A 24,871-nucleotide genomic window follows, 5' to 3' on the forward strand; every position below is an offset into this window, starting at 1 on the left:
ACCGAAACTAGGAAGACGGTCACCCAGGCACTCGTCAACAGCCGACTGGACTACGGAAACACCCTCTACACCGGAACCACAGCCAAACTTCAGAAAAGACTCCAACGCATCCAGAACGCCTCCGCACGACTCATCCTGGACATCCCCCGACACAGCCACATCTCCGGACACCTGAGAGACCTGCACTGGCTCCCCGTCAGCAAGAGGATCACGTTCAGACTCCTCACCCACGCACACAAGGCTCTCCACGACCTGGGCCCCAGGTATCTCAACAACCGCCTGACCTTCTACGCTCCCACCCGCCAGCTACGATCGACCAGCCTCGCCGCCATTCCACGCATCCGCAGAACCACCACCGGAGGAAGATCCTTCTCCTACTGGCAGCCAAGACATGGAACTCCCTCCCCATCCACCTTCGGCTGACCCAGGACCATCTCTCCTTCAGGAAGCAACTCAAGACCTGGCTTTTCGAGCAGTAGCGGACTCCTCTCACCCAGCGCCTTGAGACCCCTCCGGGTGAGTGGCGCTATATAAATGTTATGATTGATTGATTAATTATAAAGTAGGAACCCCTGACTACATGACTTTAGATTTACCTGGACAAAAATCTGATACATAATCCGGGAATTTCGACGATCTACAAGGCGCTAGATAACTGAAGAATCTCCCTTGGGGTAAAGGAGCTACTCCCCTGCTTGGAAGGCACCTAAGACGCATCTGACCGGTTCGCATCTCCGAAGCTCCTACCGGACTTTGAAGAATTTGCAACTCAAGAGGTGGGTTCCCAGACTTCCCAGAGGCTGACCCGTACTCCCAGCAAAGCTGAGACCCGTAGCCCTCGTGGGGACCTTGGAACCGGAACTCCTGGACACCGTGCACATTTACAAGTGCATATGCTTCTTGGCAATCCTTTAGGCTGTGCTTTGGGCCATTTGTAATCCAAGCCCCGAGCAGCCTTTCCACCGAAGATTACCGGCCTACACTCACCGAGTGTCCCGTGGGCTGGTATTGTAATTCCTCTCGAGGTGCCTTCGTGATCCCTGGTTTGTCGACTGGTGGGTCCCTGTGAAGGCAACTCTTGGGGAATCCCCCGGACCTTGCTGGTCCGCACCGAAGCATCTTTTCTCTTCCTGCATGGGTTACTGTTGCCAAGGCTTGTTGTGTTCAATCCGAGCACCGACTTAACAGCACTCAAAATCCTTCATGGGACAGCTCGAATTTAGCTCCTGGTCAATGTCGACGCCTTCTGGTCCTCGTGGCTGCAGAGTCAAGCTTCACCTCTTTGCACCTGAAGCACCAGACATCGATGGGCATTCGTCTATCGTGCCCCTGGTCACTGGAAAGTGACCCAGACTCTGTCCCCTCTGCTTTCAGGTTCTTCACATCTCCGATCCAGGCTTGGATCCCTCCGGACACTTTCCTTCTTCACAGCAGAAGCACTTTGCAGGAGGTCACCATTTAAAACGAAGATGCGACCCGACACCATTTGACACCTATGCACTCGGCTTCCCTTGGTGAGGTAACTTGAGTACTCTGGTCCTCCCTTGGGTGTTAGCCCTAGAACCCCCTAAGTCTAAAGGGGTTTGATCAAAGTTCTCTCCTAAGTGTCCTTTAACTTTAAAATTCCAACTGCGACTTTCCCAATAGAAGCTAACGGAGCTCGCCGCTGTGTTCTCACACTGAACATGTCCCCCGTGGGTCCCCTGTGTCACTACCTTGGGTGGTTCCTTGGTGTCCCGGAGAATCTACAGGCTCTAGGCACTGTGTCTAGTCAAGTCGTGGCCCTTATACCACTTTCTTAATCTATGGTTTGGTCTCCCCCTGAGGCCATTTGTATATTGTGCTAATAACTAAAGTTCTATCGTGTTGCTATTGTGGATCTTGTTCTCTAATATCATAAAAGGAGGTTAGTAGAGTGTTTAGAAATAAATACATATATTTTATATATACCTTGTGTGGTTCTCCTTTCATTTGGTCATTCAATTGGTTATAAATCTGGTAAACCAAACTGCTTTACATTCCTTCAAGACTTAGCCTGAAGGCTGCTCTCTATAGCTACCACTAGGATAGCTTTTAATAAAGTTTGTCTTAAACCTATCATCAATAAGGGTCGTTTGGATTGGTGCATGGTGCCCACCAGTATAGTGGACAACATATGCCAGGTCGACTTCTCACAGCTTCAATGTCATCTCTTACGCTGAGGACACTCAGCTTGTCATCACAATGCGATCAAACCGGAAGATACTAAAGTAAGATTCCGAGATTGCATGAATCATGCATGGGAGGATCACGCCATACTGGAATTTGAGGTTTGGTTTGATGGACAACGCGATATAATATATGCAGATTCCGTACTCTACAGTTACTTTCTCCCGTGGATTAATACCGTGACGATATTGAAGTTGTGCTCGTCACTGCAAGCCTTGGTTTTGGACACTCTTGCCGTTATATTCTATAGGATCCTTTGGATAACCACTGGCTTTGATTTCACCGACCACACAACTTAGGACTGTACTAGCATTTTCAACTTACCTATTCTCTTAGAAATACTGACTGATTGCGGACATATTTTTGTGGATCCTTTGGACTACGACGGGCTCCATTACTATCGACCACGCATCCTAGGACTGTAATTGCAATTTCGACTTACGTATTCTTGTTTTGTGAAACTGATCGAATGCGGATATATTTTTGTGCCCTGAGGAAGCTCTTATTGTGGGAGCGAAACGCGTTGGCTGATATTCTGATTCAACTGGTTTTAAGATTTGAAACATTTTTATTTAATAAAGAAGTGACTTTTTCCATACATCTTTGGTCTACTGGACTTCTTAAGTCGTGCACCTCCATCATTGTTCAACTATCTTCTGATCTGGAGCACAGTTACGTCATTCAACAGCTGGCGTAGGGGTTGTTTGCAAGACTGCCTGAAATATTTATCGGAACTGGTGTGAGGTGTGCCTTCGAGGGCCCGCTGTTATTCCTTTGTGTTTATGAAACATATAGCTACTTGGAGGAAGCAAAACTGTCTGCATTATCACAAGCAAAACAGAGATTGTACTGTTTGGGAAAGCCTGCAAGTTCTGACCAGATGACTGGTGGCATATAAGTCTAGGCACTGTTCCCTTTACAGAGGCAACAGTAAGAAATTTCGGAATTATAGTGGAGGAGAATCTAAGAAGGAACATCAATGGCACATGTTTGGTATCATGTACGCTTTAAGGAAAGTATTTCGATGGACACCAGTTCGATCAAGAAAATACCTAATCCAGGCCCTTATTATTAGTTGCCTAGACTATGGAAACATGTTAATGGCCTCCATGAATGAAGGACTGTTTCCAAAACTGCAAGTGGTCCAAAACACTGCCTTCTTACTCCCCCATCTCCTTCAGGACCCACCCAAAGAAGCCTACAGTGCCTGCCAATAAAAAAGTGTGCATGATTTAAACTCCTCTGTTTGGCAATGGTCGCCAGGATTTACAGAAATGTTCCCGACAGGAACTCAAGGTCCTGCAGGAAACATCTGTTATATCCCCACCAGATTCGTACCACCAGAAACCGGGGGGAGATCATTTTCATATTTAGCCCACCTCCCCCAATACTAGAAACAGCCCCTCTTACATCTCTGTGCTAGCCCCAATCACAGGCAGTTCAAAAAAGCTCTTAAAACATGGATGTTTTAGACCCATCTTAGTTTGCTGTCAATATTTTTCTCCTGCTCCTGCCTGAAGACTCGCAACAGCGATTAGAGACCCTTTCAGAGTGGTTTGTAGCGCGCAATAAGTTCCAATAATAATACATTCCTTTTTTTCCACTTCTTAGATAGAGTAAAGCTAAAATCTCTCTGCATGATTCTAAAAGTTCCGAGCTACTGGAGCTTTTTTTTTCTAAACTGACATATTGAACTGTTTCTAATATCTATTTGCAACACATATCTAACAGGCTTTTGAGGGGTTTCATTTTGCAATAAAGGTTGTATTTTTATTCGTCATGTTTGCAAACACGCTTGATCTTTCATTTGAAAGAGCTCGCACTACGAAGGAGATGGTGTGACCATGTATGATATGGTATAAAGACTTCTTGATAGAGTCTAACTATTGGAATCAAGGCAACTGCCCTGAAGCGGCTCTCCTCCTTCCTGGAAGGCAGAAGCCAAGAAGTTTGGTTGCCTCCTTTTTCTTCCAAGGATCGTCTGATTTTGTCACAGGGCCGATTTTGCAGCTATGTAACAAAATCTGCCCCCAGGGGCCCCAAGCGCACCAGGGGATTGCCCGGTGCCCACTACGGCCAGTCTGGCCCCGCCAAGAACACATATGTCCTCGCCAGTGGTCGAAGTGGGGGAACAAAATAGGGGAACTGTGGACAGAGAATCAGAGGGCAGGAATAACCCGAGGCTCGGATCAGTAGGCAGAGTCATAGGCTTGGCCAGAATGCCCAAAACATCCCAATATTTTGTATTTGTTTGGCATTTCACTGACAAGTTACAGCTTATTATGCTACTTAATTCAACCAATAGATACACATGATTATTTAATGTTTAATATGCGTTATAGAAATTAAAATGCATTCACAAATTGGAACATGTTTCCAATCACAGAACGTTCCAAATAAACTTAAAAGTGGAAGCACAAGCCATTTGTCTCTGTGCCATGGAGTTTCTGTCATCAACACTACTCCCTTTTTTTTCACAAGAACAGTTCAAATATGAATGGCAACATATCCAAGTTTGCAAATATTTTCTATATAATTATGGCTCTGCCATATTTGCCACATAATACAACATCTGCTACAAAACCTAACAATTGTAACAAAAAAAATTGTTTGTAGCTCAAAATTTACCCCCCCAAAAAAGGGACTTGTTTAGCTGCGAAGGGGACAGCCCTTTGCAAAGGTTGACTGATCACCTCTCTCACTGCTGCATTTGTTTTAAGTCTGGGCAGTGAACGCTGCTCCGCTCGCTGAGTTTTCCGCTCTCTGCGTTAGGCGGAGCTGGAGCAGAGATTTTTCCTCGCTTGTGCTCGTCAACATCAAGTTTCAGCATCAAGTTGGTGAGCGAGGAAAATCCACCTCCTGGCAAGATTTTTCCATATTCGCACTCATCAACACCAAGTTGGCAAGCGCGAGTGAGGAAAATCAACCTACTGGTGAGATTTCTCAACGCGGGCAGTCTGATTTCTCAATGCGAGTGGCAGCGTATGCTCACAACCGTTTGTGTTGTGAAACGGTCAGTTCGCTTTGAGAAAGTTGCTGCTCGAGTAGAAAATCTACTTGAGTGGCAGAAAGGAAGCCACGCCCGCTTGCGCTGTGCATGGTGCCATTTGCGATCATTTCACAGCACAAACAAACACCTGGCACTGAAAATTACTGCAAACTTCATTTTTTCTAACTCACTTCGCTGCTTGTGGAGCTCTGCGTAGCATGGCAGAGGTTTTTTTGCACTTCCGTGAATTCCACCCAGGCTTATTTTGTAAGTTACACTGGTACTAATAAAGCAAAATCTTTCCAGAGACTGTTAGCATGTGTAAAAATATTAAAGTATAAGAAACTATACTGCATTACACTGCAGACTTTTTTATGCTGCGTAATTTAGTCAACACTGCAGCATAATTCTTTCCTCCTTTGCAGCATAATGCCAGTGGCCCCAAAGCAGGCAGCATATGTGAAAAGTGCTCGTTCATGAAGCAAGCTAGATTGTGAAGCTTGCAAACTTATTTTGGTGTGCATGCAAATCCTGCATTGCTGGTTCCTGGCGAGCTGCAGCAAATGCTGCTGAAACAAGGCCAATGGAAATAACAATGGGTGAGGCGGGAAGACCAAAAGGGCAGGACCGGCTGTAGAGTAGGTGGCACCCTATGCAACAACGTTTGTTAGTTGCCCCCCCCCCCATGACCACTTCCGCCACGGACCCATGACTATTTCCGCCACGGACTCCCTCACTACCACCCTTTAACAGTGCCCCTCAAGTCTCCATATCCACACTCTCTCTCAGATGCATTTAATTTGATTTACAGTGCCACTCATACCAGTGTAGTGTGTCAGAGCACTTTACATCATACACATAACACAGAGACAATCAATTAAATGTGTGTAAATCACGTATAGGAAATGTTACATAAGAAAAAGGACTAAAAAGGTGTAGGAATCCCATTACAACCATCCTAATAGGCAATATAGTTTAATAGTGATTGGTCTGGAGAAACAAACTCCGATTGTAAAACGTAATACCATGGCTGGGGGGTTTCTTTAATAATCAGAATTAATTTGTATCTGAATTAAACACCTTTTTGCAACATTAGGATAATCAAAGACTGGGGGAAAAAAACATAGCGCTCTAATTTATACCTTGCAGTTTGCATGCAGCTCTTAGATGACCGGTAATAGCTCACTGCTGTGAGATAGAATTTATAAGCTGTAAGTAACAAAAGGATCTCTCTGACAAAAGCAGTACTCCACTGACCTATTTAAATTAAGTGCATTTTGTGATCTGCATGGTACATGTTATTGGCAGCAGGCACATTAACTCTATGGACTACCTTTCCATGAGTCAAAAATTATTTTAGACAAAACTGCAATCTCTCTGTAGGAAGAACATTAATCACCGGAGTTATCATGACATTTTTATTATTGCCACAAATTGCTGAAGGCTAGGAAGAAAGCAGCAAGCACTTTTAAAACCATAATATACTAGCAGACACGATCCCTACACCCTTAGTCAGCACCATGTGTAGTCACACCGGAGCAGGCCCTTCTCAAGGGTCCTGAGACCTCAATGACAGAGCCACTGTCGCTTTAGGGTGTGTTGCTTCATAGGCCTGCACGCAAGACTGGAGGTGAACTTCGGTATGGATTGTGGTGGGCAGGCCTTCAAGGGTAGCCCACGCTTGCCACTGGTAGTGTCCACCTGCTGGTGCTAAGACACCAGGGCTTTTAAGATCTTGCGGGCCTTCTAAGGTCTAGCATGGGAATGTGCTCCCTCAGGAGGACTGGTCATGAAGGCTCAGCCTGGTTCCCCAGTTACAAATTGGGCAGCTCTGACCATAGTGCCACATTCTCTCCCCCACTGAACTCCAAACTGCCCCACTGAAAGAAACATACTTGTCTTTAGCTGCAAACCAATTGTGACCCGCTATAAACACTGGGATGAGAATCAATTCAAATACACTAGACAAGAGAAATATGTCCCTTAAAAAAAATAAAAAAATAATAACAGTATCCTGGAAAAAGCAAGCACTCAGGGGAATGCAACATTAAGTAAAGCATGTGCAATGTAAGAAAGAACAGCATGGTTATCATAACGCTTTTACACCCAATATTCAGAAATCAGTGAGCACTTTTGCCTGAAAAGTTAAGGCAATGACTACGGGGCCCGGAAGGGACCCGTTTCAATGTCCATTACTTATATCCTTAAAGAAGGTAAGCAGTATGGTTTAAAGAGACCACATCTGTGAACACAAAGCTGCTGTACACATTGTGTTTTCCAATCCACCCATCAACCAGGTATTGCAGTACCTCCAGGAATGGTGCACATCATCATCCGTGGAAAATAATGCAATTCAAAGAAAGACAAGAAAACAAAAGTAGTGCTTCACTGACAAACTCTGTAAAGTGGCGCTAATGCGTTTAGGTGTGAACAAAATCAATCTGGACGCTTTACGACCACTCGTGTTGCTTTATTTCGTTATTTATTTATTTATTGTTTATATTTAGAACCTTTAATTCCCGAGACTGAAATTTAGAATAGAAAAAGTCCACATTTCCAGCAAAAGTGTTTTTCTTTTTTAAGATCTATTTCACAGGGGAACAAATAAATGAAAGGAGGAAAGAGGGTGAGAACCGTTACTTGAAGTCACAGTTTCCATAAGTCAGCTGGAGCGAAACAGACAGAAAGAGAGGGAATAAGAGGAAGAAAGAGAGGAGAGTGCCAGCAGAAGTGCACACTGTCCTTGTCTTCTCTGGGCAAGAAGGAAAAGAGTCCTTTTCCTTCTCTGCCCACCCATTGATCCTTGAATGCCCACAAACGCTGAGACTTATCTGTAGGCCTTGGCTATTTCTGCCGTCCTGGGACGCAAGTTTAAAATTAAAAAGTAAGAGAATGGAATCTATTGAATAAAAGATGTAGGGGAGCACCGATCCCTGTCGATCCAGCCCGCTGGTCCTCATACCTTAAATCTCTGCACTAGTTTCTTATTTAAAAATGAGCGCGGTTTAAATGATTGGTCTTGGCCCACAAAGCTCTGTGCGATTTGGGAGCTGGCTATTTGAGAGAGAGGATTCATGACTACGTCCCTTGTAGAAACCTACGCTCCTCCTCAGAGCATCTGGCTAAAGTTCCTAAAACCCATCGAGCCAGAGCTGGTGGCAGGCTTTTTTTCCTATCTCGGGCTGGTCACCAGGAATAAACTCCGTCTGGAGCTTTGAACCACAATGGAACTTTACTCTTTCAAGAAACAGATTACAGGCTCTTCCAGCAAACCTAACAGAACATGCAGATACAGCAGGCTGTGTGAAGCAGCGCCGGGACTCTGGAGTAGCCGTGTGCAATACAAATCCAGCTAATAAAGTACACTCCGGCGTCCATGATATCCTCGGAGTTCCATAACTTCTTCAGCCACATTCCTCTATATGGTTATGGTACCCCTCGGCAGACTTGCAACATCTTTATAATGTATAGCAGGGAGTAATGTGTCCCTTATAATGTGGGCAGGGAGGTACTTTATCCCTTATAATGTGGGCACAGCAGGGGGTACTTTATCTGTTATATTCTGGGCAGGGGATACCTTATCCCTTATATTCTGGGCAGGGATTACTGTGTCCCTTATATCCTGGGTACGTTATCCCTTACAATGTGGGCACAGCAGCCGGTACTTTATCCCTTATATTCTGGGCAGGCCAGGGGTTACTTTATCCCTTATATTCTGGGCAGGCCAGGGGTTACTTTATCCCTTATATTCTGGGCAGGCCAGGGGTTACTTTATCCTTTATATTCTGGGCAGGGGGTACTTTATCCCTTATGTGCAGGGCAGGGGGTACTTTATGCCTTATATGCAGGAGAGGGCATGGGGTACTTCATCCCCTATATGTTGGGCAGGGCAGGGGCTACTTTATCCCCTATATCCTGGGAAGGGTGGGGGGTACTTTATCCCTTATATGCAGGGCAGGGGGTACTTTATCCCTTATATTCTGGAGAGGGCAGGGGGTACTTTATCCCTTATATGCAGGGCAGGGGGTACTTTATCCCTTATATGCAGGGCAGGGGGTACTTTATCCCTTATATTCTGGAGAGGGCAGGGGGTACTTTATCCCTTATATGCAGGGCAGGGGGTACTTTATCCCTTATATGCACGGCAGGGGTACTTTATCCCTTATATTCTGGAGAGGGCAGGGGGTACTTTATCCCTTATATGCAGGGCAGGGGTACTTTATCCCTTATATTCTGGAGAGGGCAGGGGGTACTTTATCCCTTATATGCAGGGCAGGGGGTACTTTATCCCTTATATGCAGGGCAGGGGTACTTTATCCCTTATATTCTGGAGAGGGCAGGGGGTACTTTATCCCTTATATGCAGGGCAGGGGGTACTTTATCCCTTATATGCAGGGCAGGGGTACTTTATCCCTTCTATGCAGGGCAGGGGGTACTTTATCCCTTATATGCAGGGCAGGGGTACTTTATCCCTTCTATGCAGGGCAGGGGGTACTTTATCCCTTATATGCAGGGCAGGGGTACTTTATCCCTTATATTCTGGAGAGGGCAGGGGGTGCTTTATCTCTTCTATTGTGAGCTGTGACCAGGCTCGTGTCTTGCCCTTGAGACTCTCTTTTGTTGGCCCTCAGGGGCCCCCTCCAGCTCTCATCTGATACAGCCAGGCTGGGAGAGCCCCCCTCCAGGGGACCCCTCCGAGGCGTCCGGGGGGGGGTCCTCCCGTGAGAGCTCCTTCAGCCGCCACAGACCGGAGAGTGTCCGGGGGCCGCCCCGGGGGGGCCCCTCCTGCCCCCGCGCGCCGCTCTCACCTCAGCCGCTCATCTGAGCCTCCTCGGCCGCCGTCGCCGGCTGCTGCCGTTGCTCGGTGACAGCGCCCCCACTTTTCCCCCAATCGCAGCGCCGCACCAGGGTCACGTGGGTACTTAGGGCGGAGCTGACGCGCACGCGGCGGGAATGGTCTGTTTGTATTGGTGTACGGAGCGCCACTATTGGTCACACTCAGAAAGAGGCGGGAGCATCCCCACAGAGAGGCTTGGCACGCAGAGGCGCGGCCTGCGCCGTACGCAGAGCTCTACAGAGGCCCGGAGGGGTCAGAGCCACGTGTGTCCAACAGGAGTATGAGGGGGCGGGGCGTAGCTTAACCACGCCCACAAGTGCCTACCTGCTGCCTCTGGGCGCCAGGAAGAGAGAGAGGGAGAGTGACAGGGAGACAGACAGACAGGCAGAGAGAGAGACAGAGAGAGGGTCGCAGAGAGAGTGACAGGGAGAGGGAGAGAGAAAGAGAGAGAGGGAAAGAGAGAGAGACAGAGAGAGAGAGGGAAAGAGAGAGAGAGAGTCCCTGGGAGTGAGAGTGAGTGGATTAAAGACAGTCTGGGAGAGACACCCAGAGAGACAGTCTGAGGCACACAGGGTTAGAGTGGGTGAACATCAGCCTGCTAGAGAATGTCAACCTAAGGCAGACTCTTAGAGACACCCAGTGGAACTCAGAGGCAATCTCAGACACACAGCACTGGAGTCAACCTGAAGCACTCTCAGAGACAGTCTGAGACAGAGAGTCTGAGACATACAGGACTGCAGGGAGTGTGCATCAGCCTGCTCCTGAGCGGTAGAGAGAGTCTGTGAGAGAGAGTCTGAGACACACAGGACTTCAGGGAGTGTGCTGCAGCCTGCTCCTGAGAGGCTGAGACAGTCTGAGACAGAGTCTGAGACACACAGGGCTGCAGGGAGTGTGCATCAGCCTGCTCCTGAGCGGTAGAGAGAGTCTGTGAGAGAGAGTCTGAGACACACAGGACTTCAGGGAGTGTGCTGCAGCCTGCTCCTGAGAGGCTGAGACAGTCTGAGACAGAGTCTGAGACACACAGGGCTGCAGGGAGTGTGCTGCAGCCTGCTCCTGAGAGGCTGAGAGAGTCTTAGAGAGGAAGCCACTGAAACTCAGAAAGAGTCTGTGACACTCAGGGCTAGAGGCAGCCAGTGACAGAGAGAGACATCCAGCATTAGAAACCTGATGACGAGAGAGAGTGCCAGAGATCCAACACAAAGTCACTGCAGTAGCCACGACTGATCCACCCGAAGAGCCACCATCAGAGCCGGGAGAGCCTCGTGGTACAGGAGCAGGTGAGAGTCTCAGCGCCTCTCCTTAACCTGCTCTCGGAGAGTGTCTCAAGCATCTCGGTACCATGTGCAGGGCTGACATGGGCCCCATGCTACGTGTGACTGGGGGAGCCTCCTCTCCCAGAGACAAATCCAGACATGTTACATATTTTACATTTCTCAAAGGAGCAGACTTGATTCCTAAGTAGTTCTTTACAAAAAATAGTCTTTATTCATGATTAGGTCTTTCTGTCTGGGTCATTGTTTACATTAATTGGCCTTGAGCCGCCCTATTGCCTACCGTTAGTTGGCTTCATTGTCACTCTTATTTCTGCCTCCTAATTGACTCGCATGTGTTATGTGTCACTTCCTTTCTTTCTGTGGAGCATGGACCAAGCACGGATTGCTTCCTCTTGATTAGTGTCAATCCTCTGCTTGCTCTGTGATTGACATACTATTTTTTACTTCCCCAACACCTACTTTATCTTGATTCTTCACCCTCCCACATCCTCTCTGTTTTCCTTCTTCCATCTCCCACTCACGCCGTCTATGTATTGATGTCCCCTATCCCTTCACATTGTCGTTGTTTGCCTGTAACCTTAACCCTTCCCCTGTCCTTGCTTGCCCACCCCACCCAAAGAAAACAATATCACATGGCGTCAGCTCTGCCCATCTCATAGCCCTTTTTCTAACTTTACTTTTATCCATGATGCTGTGCAACATGGCTAAAAGAGGTTGGCAAAGCTAATAGCTCGTGCATAGGTGAGACTTACTGCCTTTGTTGATGCTTGTTAACTTGGCCTCTCAATTTTTTTTTCTCCAACTTTCATTATTAGACCAGGATCATTAATGTAGCCCTGGAAAACTTTTTAATTAGGTTTTTTGCTATCCTAGCTGATGACGGCTGATAGCCAGAAACCGGTCCCGGGATGCATGATTCCGGTCCAGGGAAACCTGGCTTGGCAGTTCGGGCTGCACTGTTTCCATGAGGCACAGGATCAAGACTGATTTGCATATGGCCATGTCTGAACTGGGGTGGCCTGGTGAGCAAAATAACGATGGATTAAACCCAGATATGTGACTGGCGGTGAATGTTTTGCCATTGTGCAACATTCCGTCCATCATCTTGTGTGTTTTGTTGTTCACCCTATGTGGGAAGGGTATACCCAGACGTGGGTCCCGTGCTCACTACGCCACTGGAGTCAAGCTATCCTGGCTGAAGACTGCTGATAGCCAGAAACCGGGCCTAGGATGCTTGTTTCCAGTCCAGCGAAGACATGGCTTGGCAGTTCGGGCTGGACTGTTCCCATGAGGCACAGGGTCAAGATCGATTTGCATATAGCCATGTCTGAAATGGGGTGGCTTGGTGAGGAAAATACTTATGGATTAAACCCAGATCTGTGACTGGCGGTGAATGTTTTGCCATTGTGCAACATTCCGTCCATCATCTTGTGTATTTTGCTGTTCACCCTATGTGGGAAGGGTATGCCCAGACGTGGGTCCCGTGCTCACTACGCCACTGGAGTCAAACTATCCTGGCTGAAGACGGCTGATAGCCAAAAAATCGTCCTAGGATGCTTGATTCCGGTCCAGGGAAGACATGGCTTGGCAGTTCGGGCTGGACTGTTCCCATGAGGCACAGGGTCAAGACTGATTTGCATATGTCCATGTCTGAACTGGGGTGGCTTGTTGAGCAAAATAACAATGGATTAAACCCAGATCGGTGACTGGGGGTGAATGTTTTGCCATTGTGCAACATTCCGTCCATCATCTTGTGTGTTTTGATATGTTAAAGACCACACTTGCAACCTGAAAAGTGAAGCTACAAGTGCCAAAATGCAAAGTGTCTTTGGTTTAAAAGCAGTACTTTTGCAACATTTGACACAAGATGTGTATCACTTTGTAGGTATGTAGGAGAAGCTTCATACTTACTTCTAGGTTATCTGTAGAGCAGCGTGATTTATACCTGCCAAGGGGAATGTCTCAGAGCTCTCCAAATCAAAGGTTGTGATTGTGACGGTTCAAGCTGCTCACAGACTGCTTTTACCCTTGCTCAGTGCATTTTGGTCCGGACTGTAACCTGCTGTGGTTCCGTCCAAGGTACCGGAGTCTCCCTGGGCATTTCCCGCAGTACCATATTTGTGTTTCTGTACAATGTACCAACGTCTTTATGCACAGTTCCTTCTGTATCAGTACTTGCAGTTCTATACAGTGTACTGTGATCTCCATGGGCAGCTTTTTGCAGTACCATTGCTTGTGGTTCCGTACACTCTACTGACATCTTTATGTGCAGATCCCATAGTACCGTTATCTGCAGTTCTATACAAGATACTGGAGTCTCCATGGGCAGTTCCTGCAGAAATTAAGGTACTAAACCTACAGATATATTAAGAGTTGGGTTGAAAATCAAGCCCTCGGATTGGCGTAAGAGGCTTTTTTGGGGTGTGTGCTCTGGTTTCTGGCCACAACATGAACAGCAATGTTGTAGTTGCCATTACAGGACTCGCGGACTTGGTCCTGAAATTGTTTTTAAAACAGATTATAAGGGGATAACCATACCCAGCCTATGACCTCACATATTGGAACACTCAGAGCTGTTTTATGACATCATTAAGAGAATCCCTGATGGCAACTGAAATTACATCATTGATGACAACACTGTGCATGGCGGGGGTGCGAGTTATAGTTACTTGAAGTAACTAAGAGGCAAATGTCTGTGTTTTTCTTTAGTTTTAAATGTAATGTTTAAACTGACATTTTAACCTACTATAACATCACTAAAACGTTTAGTTTTTCTGAGGTTTTCAAAAACAATTCAAAGTAAGATATTATTGCCACACCTAACTGTGTGTGTGTGTGTGTGTGTGTGTGTGTACTGAAACACCAAAGGTTAAAGGGACATTATAGTTGGGTGAAGATGTCAGTTAAAGCACACTGTTGTAAACATACAAAACCATTGAAATTCACCGGCCCCATCCATGACCCACCTAGGGGAGCCTGTGGTTTTTTTCTTCTTTAGACCAGCTCTGCAGATCTGATTTAACAACAAATAATAATGAATGGGCCGAGGGCGGGTCCCCTCTGGTGTGAAGGGGCTGGGCATCCCTTCCCTGACCCCTATATGCTTTTTTAAATCCTTTTTAGTAGGACAGGACACTGAGTCCTAAAATGGTTACTGCCACATCTTTGTTGATGTGGTGACAGCCAATCAGATCATATATTTTGAGCCTTGCTTGGGGCCTGCACCTCTATAGGACTGGCCTCTGGTGGCCAGTAGCTGCTTCGCGGTGTGCACTTCATCGATGTGTCCTGAGAGCTGAGGCGTCGTCTGTGCCCCCTGGTCCTGGGCAGTCTGGGAGTCCAGGTGCTGGTGTCAGTACAGGTGAGGCTGGGGATGAAGGCTGCTGCAAACGGATGTGGGGGCTCCAGAGCTGGGCAGATGCTTGGGGGCCTCCGCAGGCCGAGCCCACGTGTACCTCCTGACCAGGTCATCCAGCGGTGTGATCTGTGGCAGCCACAACCCCGGCTCGCATCTCTGGGGTGCAGCAGTTGTGGCTGGTGCCGGTGGCGTAGCAGAAGAGTCCACGTTGTGTAGTCATGCAGGAGGCACACCTGTGTGTTTGGGGCACACCACAGTGTAGACTCTGGGGACAGAGGGGAGCGTGCCACAGGGCTGCCCAGCATTGGCCACCAAGGCTCCCTCTCTACTGGATGCTCAAGTGGGCCATGGGCATCCTCACATCTGTCCTTGGTCCTGCACCCTAGACTAACCCTGAGCCCCTCCTGTGGTGGGGCTGTGGGTGGTGGGGGTGGAAGCAGGAAGAGAGGTGGTCCCATGGCAGGTATCTCCTCTGGTCCTGTGGTGGGGCTGCGGGTGGTGGGGGTGGAAGCAGGAAGGGAGGCGGTCCCATGGCAGGTATCTCCTCTGGTCAGGTAGAGCTCCATGCAGGGAGTGTTCATAACCCGGTGACGTGCAGGGCCGCAGAGGACGGGGCAGGAGCTGAAACGTGTCCTTTCTTTCACAGGTCGAAGAACCGGGAGCGGGCACCCCCTCGCTGAGCGCCATCTCTGCTGAGAAGAGTCCACTGCTCCCTCCGCGGCAGGATGCCGGCTGAAGGTGTGAGCCTGGGCACCGAGGCGGCCCAGCAGGTGCTGGCAGGAGGCTCTGCAGGTGAGCAGGTGGGGGGTATTAATGGTTACTGTCGGATCCTGTGTTTATCCACATGTTCACCCCCTCTTCATCCATCCACCTAGCCAGCCACCCTCCCATTCATTCAGTGCTGAGTACAACCCCAGAGACTAGGCCCAATCAGAAGGCACAAACCGTGCACTGGAAGAGAAATACTGCACACAATCAATCATGGACATTTATAGAGCGCACTACTTACCCGGAGGGTCTCAAGGCTCTTGGGGGGGGGGGGGGGTGCTGCTACTGCTCGAACAGCCAGGTCTTCAGCTTCTTCCTGAAGGAGAGGTGGTCTTGGGTCAGGCGCAGGTCTGTCGGGAGGGAGTTCCAGGTCTTGGCGGCCAGGTAGGAGAAGGACCTTCCTCCTGTTGTCGTTCTTCGGATGCGGGGGACGGCGGCGAGGGCGTGACTGGCTGAACGGAGGTGGCGTTTGGGAGCGTAGAAGTTGATGCGGTTGGTGAGGTAGCTCGGGCCTTGATCGTGTAGGGCTTTGTGTGCGTGGGTGAGGAGACGGAAGGTGATTCTTTTGTTGACGGGGAGCCAGTGCAGGTCTCTCAGATGTCCGGAGATGTGGCTGCGTCGGGGGATGTCGAGGATGAGTCTGGCTGAGGCGTTCTGGATCCGCTGGAGTCTCTTCTGGAGCTTGGCGGTGGTTCCGGCGTAGAGGGCGTTGCCGTAGTCCAGTCGGCTGGTGACGAGGGCCTGGGTGACCGTCTTCCTGGTCTCGGTGGGGATCCACCGGAAGATCTTCCGTAGCATGCGCAGGATGTTGAAGCATGACGAGGAGACGGCGTTGACTTGTCTGGTCATGGAGAGGGAGGAGTCCAGGATGAAGCCCAGGTTGCGTGCGTGGTCTGTCGGTGTGGGTGCGGTGCCCAGGGCGGGGGGCCACCAGGAGTCGTCCCATGCGGAGGGCGAGGAGCCCAGGATGAGGACTTCCGTCTTGTCTGAGTTCAGTTTCAGGTGGCTGGTCGTCATCCACTCGGCTACATCTTTCATCCCTTCGTGAAGGTTGGCTCTGGCAGCGGCGGGGTCGTTGGTCAGGGAGAGGATCAGCTGGGTGTCATCGGCGTAGGAGATGATGTTCAGGTTGTGTTGGCGTGCGATGGGCGCGAGGGGGCTCATGTAGACGTTGAAGAGGGTGGGGCTCAGCGAGGATCCTTGAGGGACGCCGCAGATGACTTCGGTGGCCTCTGACTTGTACGGTGGTAGACGGACTCTCTGTGTTCTTCCGTCGAGGAAGGAGATGATCCATTCCAGTGCCTTCTCCTGAATTCCGACGTTGTTGAGGCGCTGCACTAGGGTGCGGTGGCAGACAGTGTCGAATGCCGCGGAGAGGTCTAGGAGGATGAGGGCCGCTGTTTCTCCGTTGTCCATCAGGGCTCGGATGTCATCGGTGGCAGCGATGAGGGCGGTCTCGGTGCTGTGGTTGGCTCGGAAGCCCGACTGCGAGGGGTCGAGGGATCCATTCGTCTCGAGGAAGGCGGCCAGCTGTTTGTTGACGGTCTTCTCGATGACTTTGGCTGGAAACGGGAGGAGCGAGATGGGGCGGTAATTCTTGAGTTCGGTGGGGTCCGCTGTTGGTTTCTTTAGTAGAGCGCTGAGTTCGGCGTGCTTCCAGCTCTCCGGGAAGGTGGCGGTGTCGAAGGAGGTGTTGATGATGTCCCGCAGGTGGGGTGCGATGACAGCGTCGGCCTTGTTGAAGACGTGGTGAGGGCAGGGGTCGGTCGGAGATCCGGAGTGGATGGAGTTCATCATGCGGATGGTGTCATCGGTGCTGATCGGAGTCCAGGCGTGGAGGGTGGTGGTGGGCGGCGTTGTTTTGGGCGTTGTGTGCGATGGTTGAATGCTGAAGCTGTTGTGTATGTCCGCGATCTTGTTGTGGAAGTAGGAGGCGAGGGAGTTGCAGAGGTCTTGCGATGGGGTGATGTCGTTGTTTCCGGCGTTGGGGTTGGAGAGCTCTTTCACGATGTTGAAGAGTTCCTTGCAGTTGTGTGCGTTGTTGTCCAGCCGGTCCTTGAATGCAGTTTTCTTGGTGCCGCGGATCAGTTGGTGGTGCTTCCGGGTGGCAAGCTTGAGGGTGGTCATGTTGTCCGGTGTTGGTTCCCTTCTCCAGACTTTCTCGAGGGCTCGGCAGTTCTTCTTGGAGCTCTTGAGTTCGTCGGTGAACCATGGGGCTTTCTTGCTGCCGGGTCTGCTGGGCGGGGTCCTCAGAGGGGCGAGTTCGTCCGCGCAGTTGCTGATCCACTTCGTGAGGTTGTCGGCGGCCTGGCTGGGGTTCGCTGAGCTGGCGGGAGGGTGCTGACTCAGGGAAGCGGCGAGCTGGTCGGCTGTGATCTTGTTCCAGCTTCTTTGGGCAACCTGTTGCTGGTGGTGGTGGCTCGTCGTTCTTCTGAAGGTGAAGTGGACGCAGCTGTGGTCCGTCCAGTGGAGTCCTGTGGCGTGGCTGAAGGCGATGTCTTTGCTGGATGAGAAGACGGCGTCGAGTGTGTGTCCGGCGAGGTGGGTGGGGGTGGTCACCAGTTGCTTGAGTCCGAGGTTTGCGAGGTTTTCCAGCAGGGTGGTGGTGTTGCGGTCGTCGTTGTTCTCCAGGTGGAAGTTGAGGTCCCCGAGGAGACAGGAAGACGCAGAATCTGGAAGCAGTCACAGAACACACCGCAGAAGCAGAATACACAGGGGGTGACACAGACCACACACAGGAAGACACAAAGTCAGTAAGCAGCCAAGAAACTCACATGAAGAAGGACACAAGAGGGCACAGACTGCACACAGGAAGTCAGAGAACCAGTCAGCAATCACAGAATACACATGAAGAAACACACAGGATGGCACAAACTGCACACAGGAAGTCAGAGAGCCAGTCAGCAAGCACAGAACACACATGAAGAAGCACACAGGATGGCACAGACTGCACACAGGAAGTCAGAGAGCCAGTCAGCAAGCACAGAACACACATGAAGAAGCACACAGGATGGCACAGACTGCACACAGGAAGTCAGAGAGCCAGTCAGCAATCACAGAACACACATGAAGAAGCACACAGGATGGCACAGACTGCACACAGGAAGTCAGAGAGCCAGTCAGCAAGCACAGAACACACATGAAGAAGCACACAGGATGGCACAGACTGCACACAGGAAGTCAGAGAGCCAGTCAGCAAGCACAGAACACACATGAAGAAGCACACAGGATGGCACAGACTGCACACAGGAAGTCAGAGAACCAGTCAGCAATCACAGAACACACATGAAGAAGCACACAGGATGGCACAGACTGCACACAGGAAGTCAGAGAACCAGTCAGCAATCACAGAACACACAGGATGGCGTAGACTACACTAAGGAAGTCAGAGAACCAGTCAGCAATCACAGAACACACAGGATGGCATAGACTACACTAAGGAAGTCAGAGAGCCAGTCAGCAAGCACAGAACACACATGAAGAAGCACACAGGATGGCACAGACTTCACACAGGAAGACATAGAATCTGAAAGCAGTCACGGAACACACGGGAGAAGCAGAATACACAGGGGGTGACACAGACCACACACAGGAAGACACAAAGTCAGTAAGCACCCAAGAAACTCACATGAAGAAGCACACAGGATGGCACAAACTGCACACAGGAAGTCAGAACCAGTCATCAATCACAGAATACACAGGATGGCATAGACTACACTAAGGAAGTCAGAGAACCAGTCAGCAATCACAGAATACACATGAAGAAACACACAGGATGGCACAAACTGCACACAGGAAGACACAGAATCCGAAAGCAGTCACGGAACACACAGGAGAAGCAGAATACACAGGGGGCGACACAGACCACACAAATTCTGAAAGCAGCCAGGAAACTCACATGAATGGCACAGGATGGCACAGACTGCACACAGGAAGTCAAAGAATGTGTAAGCAATTACAGAACACACGTGAAGAAGCCGAGCACACACTCGATGACACAGTCTACAAACAGGAATACACACATTTAGTAAACAGTCACAGAACACACTGGAGGGAGCACAGAGGATGAAACAGACCACTCACTGTAAGACACAGAATAAGAAAGCCGTCAAGGAACACACGTGAGGGAGCAGAACGCACATGGGATGACACGGTCCACAAACAGGGAAGCGTGGAATCAGTAATGGTCACACATAAAAAGCAGAGCTCACAAGTGGTGCCACACAGTACACACAGGAAGACACAACAAATAAAAGGCACTGTCATTTATGACGCTAATAGCTTAAACGCTCCTGTTGCATTGCAAGTGCTGGTTTGTAAACGTGCCTCATTCCGCGCTTTCACTTTAATGGCGGCGTGCACCTTTCTTTAGACAAGCCGCATCTAGAGAAAGGGGCGCGGGCAGCATTAAAATGAAAGCGCGGAATCGGGCACTTTAAGACAAAAAAGTTAACAAGCGTGCAGGCGCCAAACACTGGCACCTTGTCATGGCAACAGAGAGCGAGGCCGAGCAGTAGGGCTGGTACCAGGCGCAGCGTACATATTGGGCGCGCGGTCGCATCAACAAAGTAATTTAAAACATATCAAGCGGGGCGGCCGGGTGAGAAGGAGCATAGCACGTGCATAAGTTCTGTGTTGTGCAAAAGTAAAGAAAGGCGCGTGGTTGCTTAAAGAGAAAGCAACTAGTGTAAAAGCCTTACCAAGTAATAAAGTGCTGCGAACGGCCGTGAAGATGGGAGGGAGAATCTTTCAAAGATAAAGCGCAGCCTCCATGATCGGGCGCCGCGCTGTCAGGAAAACAGGGTGGGCTAGGAAGAGCCGGTCGCGCCTGCAACAGCAGCTAGAAGAAAGACATTCAAGAAAATGGTGCTTACAGACTGTAGATAAAACAGACGTGTAATATCACAAGAATAAAGTCTAGTCCTCGTTGGAGGTTAAAAAGCAGACAGAGCGGTACTAAGGAGGGAATGCTAAGCCTATTCATGAATCAAAAGCAGCCATTTAGAAAGGACAGTAACAGGAGCCAATTGAAACGATGGGCGGAAAATTGGCAGTTTCAAGTCCTAACCCGAATACAGCATGCCTCGTAGAGCAGCGCGTGCGGCCCAGGCTCGACCTAAAACACAGAACACACAGGCAGACACAGAATCAGCAAGTAATTACATAACACACATTAGGAACAGAACACGCTTGATAACACAGACCCCACACAGGCAGACACAGAATCAGTAAGTAATTACATAACACACATTAGGAGCAGAACACACTGGATAACACAGACCCCACACAGGAAGACACAGAATCAGTAAGTGATTACATAATACACATTAGGAACAGAACACACTGGATAACACAGACCCCACACAGGAAGACACAGAATCAGTAAACAGTCAAGAGACACACATGAAGAAACAAAACAGACACAGGATGACACAGACCACACACAGGAAGACTCAGAATCAGTAAGTGATTACATAATACACATTAGGAACAGAACACACTGGATAACACAGACCCCACACAGGAAGACACAGAATCAGTAAACAGTCAAGAGACACACATTAAGAAACAAAACAGACACAGGATGACACAGACTACAAACAAGAAGACACAGAATAAGTAAGCTGTCACACTGATGACCTAACTTTCAGATCACTGTCAGATTGGTGGAGTGACGTGTTCTCATACCCTACAAAGTCCCTCAAGGATCGATAACATTCCCCACCGCCCAACCCGTTGATTTGTGTGTGAAATCACTCTCCGAGCTCCCAGAAACCCCCAGCTTGTCTTACCACCGACGTCTCGGTGATACCCAGATCCACCGTTAAATAAACAACCATCTGTCCATTGACTGCATCAGTACCACATATCTCTTTATTTTTTATTTTTTATTTTTATTTGCAAACTAATGAGAGAAACGTAACAGAAATACATTAAATGAAATACAAAGTATACATTGCACGATCTTTACAAACACAGATATCGGTTTCCCGTTTGAGGCACATTTCAGAAAAATCAATACTTCTATGATACAGATATTTAAACATTTTAAGCATAACCAAGCTCAGGGCCATCAATGAAGTCACCCCATATTTTTTCAACTTTCATTCGTGAGCGAGTTCCTCTCAAATTAGCTAACCCAAATTCCATAGAGCGAATTTCGTTAACTAATGACCACCTTTCCCAGATATTGGGGGGTTTGGGGCAAATCCAGGCTCTAGCCAGTGTGAGTTTGGCGCAAGACATAAGAATTGTTGTCAGAGCAGGTTGTGATATACCAGTAGGATATAAATCAAGTAATATAATTGATGGAGTAAGCGTGGGAAGAAATATTTTTTTAATTTTAAAAATTTTAGTTAGTTCCCCCCAGAAGTCTTTTAACATTGGACAAGAAAACAGCATATGTTCTAGATCTGCTGCATAAGCAAGGCATTTAGGACATTTAGTGCGATCTCCTTGAGTATCGTTAAGGGACCACTTTGAGATCTTTTCCGGTGTGTAGTATAGCATACAGACTGTGCGGAACTGTTGTAATCTCAAACTAGATGAACGTACAGCGTTGTTTATATTAGCTAAAGAGCATTTGATTTGTTGAGGCGTTATATTTAAACCAGTTTTGTTGCTCCATTTTTGAGCTAATTGTAAACAGTCATCGATTTTAGCAGCACAGAGATGTTTATATGCCTCGCTGATCACAGATTTACTTTTATTAGAGTATAAGCTGTTCCAAATGTCAGAATCTAAGATATTAAGTAGCTTTTTCTTTCTAATTAGAAAATCATGTACTTGTATATACTTAAACCTCATATTTTCCGTCAAGTTATAAAGAATCTGTAGAGTACGAAACTGTAAGAATCCTTGTGCCCCATATAAGTCCCCAAGAGTGTTAATGCCAAGTGTTGACCATCTTTGAGTCGTTCCATCGTTAAATATGCCCGGGAGGCCCGGGTTGTCCCAAAGTGGTAATTTCGGGTGGTAAAAGGACGTTTTACAGTAAGTCAGAATATTGTTCCATATCCTAATAATGTCTTTAGCAGTCTTGAAATTCACCCGTTTAAAGTAATTAGGGTCGTTAACTCGCAGTAAAAACATGTTGGCTTCTGCTTTTAGCATAAATGCATGAAAAAAGAATGTATTTTCTTTATATAATAAAGATCGAAGGCGCCTAATAAACGACGACCAGAAATATAGTTTTAGGTCTGGAAAATTTAAACCACCTTTGTCTGTATTATTTTTGAGAAACTTCAGCGATCTTCTAGCTTTTTTATATCCCCATATAAAACTACTGAAAATCCCATCGAGCTGTTTGAAAAAAGAGTTATTTAAAGCAAATGGAATGGAGCGAAATAAATATAAAAATTTGGGAAGTATCTTCATTTTGATAAGATTTATTCTACCAATTAAATTCAAAGGTAACCTATGCCATTTTTTTAATATACCAATAGTAGATTTGATTAAATCATTGTAGTTAAGATTGTTTATTTCTCGTATTTTCGATGTGATTTTAACGCCTAAATAGGTTGCGGTTTTACAAATCTCAGGGACTTCTGTTGCTGGTAAATAGTTGGCTATGATTTGTGTTTTATTTATATTTAATTTATACCCAGATACTTTGCCAAATTTAAGGGCCTCTATATTTATGCCTTCTAAAGTCTGGGGAATGTCCGAAGAGTATACAGCAATATCATCAGCGTATGCGGTTATTTTTAGCACCTGTTCCTTAGATTTAAACGGTATAATTTTGGGTTGTGTTTGAAGAGAGTGTAGAAATGGTTCGAGTGACAGGGCAAATAGTAGTGGTGATAGCGGACAGCCTTGACGAGTGCCTCGCAGTATCGGAAAATCAGCAGAGGTCAGACCCCCCTAGCTAATGCATGCAGTGGGGTTGTCATATAGTGCTTTTATCCCCTTTAGAAAGTATCCGTTAAACCCCATTTTGTTCATAACATGCCATAGATAATTCCACCCCACCCGGTCAAAAGCCTTCTCGGCATCCAATAATATCATACCGAGTGGGGTCGACTCAATCTCAGCCACATCAAATGCTGTGATGGCCATGTTGACGTGTATGGTAGTATCCCGTCCGGTAACAAACCCGTGTTGTTGGGGATTAACCATTTTAGGCATAAAAGGTGCTAATCTGGAAGCTAAAATTTTTGCAAAGATTTTTGCGTCCGTGTTAATCAAAGAAATGGGCCTATATGACCCTCTTTCCTGTTTTGGTTTACCTTTTTTGAGAAAAAATATTATTTTAGCTCTGTTCCATGATTTGGGTGCCTTGTTGGTTACCCCAATCGATTGCATTACCTGTAATAGCAACGGTTGAAGTTCTGCTAAGAAAATCTTATAGATCTCTAGCGGTATTGTATCTTCGCCTGAAGCCTTTCCAGAGGGTAAAGAAGTAATAGCTTGGCATAATTCTTGTCCGGTGATGTTTTCAGACATAAAGTCTGATTCTGATTCGCTAAGTGGAACTATAGGAAGGTCATCTAGGTATTTCTGTATTGTTGTTTCGTTTGGGGTGGATTCTGGAGTATATAAAGTCCTGTAAAATTCAGCAAACTGATCTAGTATATCATGGGGCTGGTCGTATAGTAGATTATCAGAGCCCCGAATACTAGCAATTATAGTATTAGCTCTTTCTTCTGCTACTTTGTAGGCCAAGATTTTCCCTATTTTATCCCCCCCCTCGTATTGTTCTATCTTATATTTGTGTAATTTAATACTGTTTTTTTTAATAAATTTTGCTTTTGTTTCTAACTTCATCTGATTTAATTTGAGACCTATTTCTACAGCCGTTGGCAGTTTAAGGCGTAGTGCAGTTGACAGCAGCAATTCTTGAGCCGAAATACTTGAAATCAAAGATTGATTGGCTTTTTGGCGTTCATAATTTAGTCTAATCACATATCCTTGCGTAAACCCCCTGATACTTGCCGTACAAGCATCCCAAACTATGTTACAGATAGCAGAATCTTGGTTGATTTCTATAAATTCTGTAATATGAGCTTTCAGCTGTAAAATATAAACAGAGTCTGTAATCAGATGTCTAGGAAAAGAAAATAATCTAGGGCTAATGTTTCTATGTGAAATATCAAATGTTAACAGCACAGGATTATGGTCAGAAGAAATTCGGGGACAAACCTCCATTAAGCAAGTATTTAAAAAGTTTATGTTGGCAAAGGCCATATCCAACCGGGAACAAAGGTTGTGGGGTGCAGAGTAGTAGGTGTATCCTGGAGATGCTGAGTGTAGGTATCGCCATGCATCTTTAATATTATGAGTGCGACATAGATCTAGGATTGACGCTCTAGTTTTACGCATCCGCTGAAAACTTCCTGGCCTAGTGGTATCTATTTGATAATCCATAATACAATTAAAATCCCCCATTATAATGAGCTCCCCATCCCACCCCAACAAATTTATATTCAAATCATCAA

At 47.4% G+C, this 24,871-nt stretch overlaps 2 protein-coding genes across 3 annotated transcripts in view; one reads left to right on the top strand and one right to left on the bottom strand.

The window, feature by feature from the left end:
- Positions 1–10,122, bottom strand: part of MIPOL1 (mirror-image polydactyly 1) — a 680,101-nt gene extending 669,979 nt beyond the window's left edge. For both annotated transcript variants that reach the window (XR_013600818.1, XM_078659355.1), the window contains exon 1: positions 10,006–10,122. The gene's annotated coding sequence lies outside the window, so the exon portion shown is untranslated. The remainder of the gene's footprint in view (positions 1–10,005) is intronic.
- A 214-nt stretch (positions 10,123–10,336) lies between these two features.
- The window catches only part of SLC25A21 (solute carrier family 25 member 21), a 532,803-nt gene continuing 518,268 nt past the window's right edge, over positions 10,337–24,871 (top strand). The window contains exons 1-4 of the mRNA XM_078661963.1: positions 10,337–10,441; positions 10,505–10,777; positions 10,995–11,311; positions 15,313–15,458. Coding sequence (XP_078518089.1) covers positions 15,392–15,458 — 67 coding nt within the window. The 5' untranslated portion in view covers positions 10,337–10,441; positions 10,505–10,777; positions 10,995–11,311; positions 15,313–15,391. The remainder of the gene's footprint in view (positions 10,442–10,504; positions 10,778–10,994; positions 11,312–15,312; positions 15,459–24,871) is intronic.

Source organism: Lissotriton helveticus, chromosome 9, assembly GCF_964261635.1.
Source record: "Lissotriton helveticus chromosome 9, aLisHel1.1, whole genome shotgun sequence".
In the NCBI taxonomy this organism is placed as follows: Eukaryota; Metazoa; Chordata; class Amphibia; order Caudata; family Salamandridae; genus Lissotriton; species Lissotriton helveticus.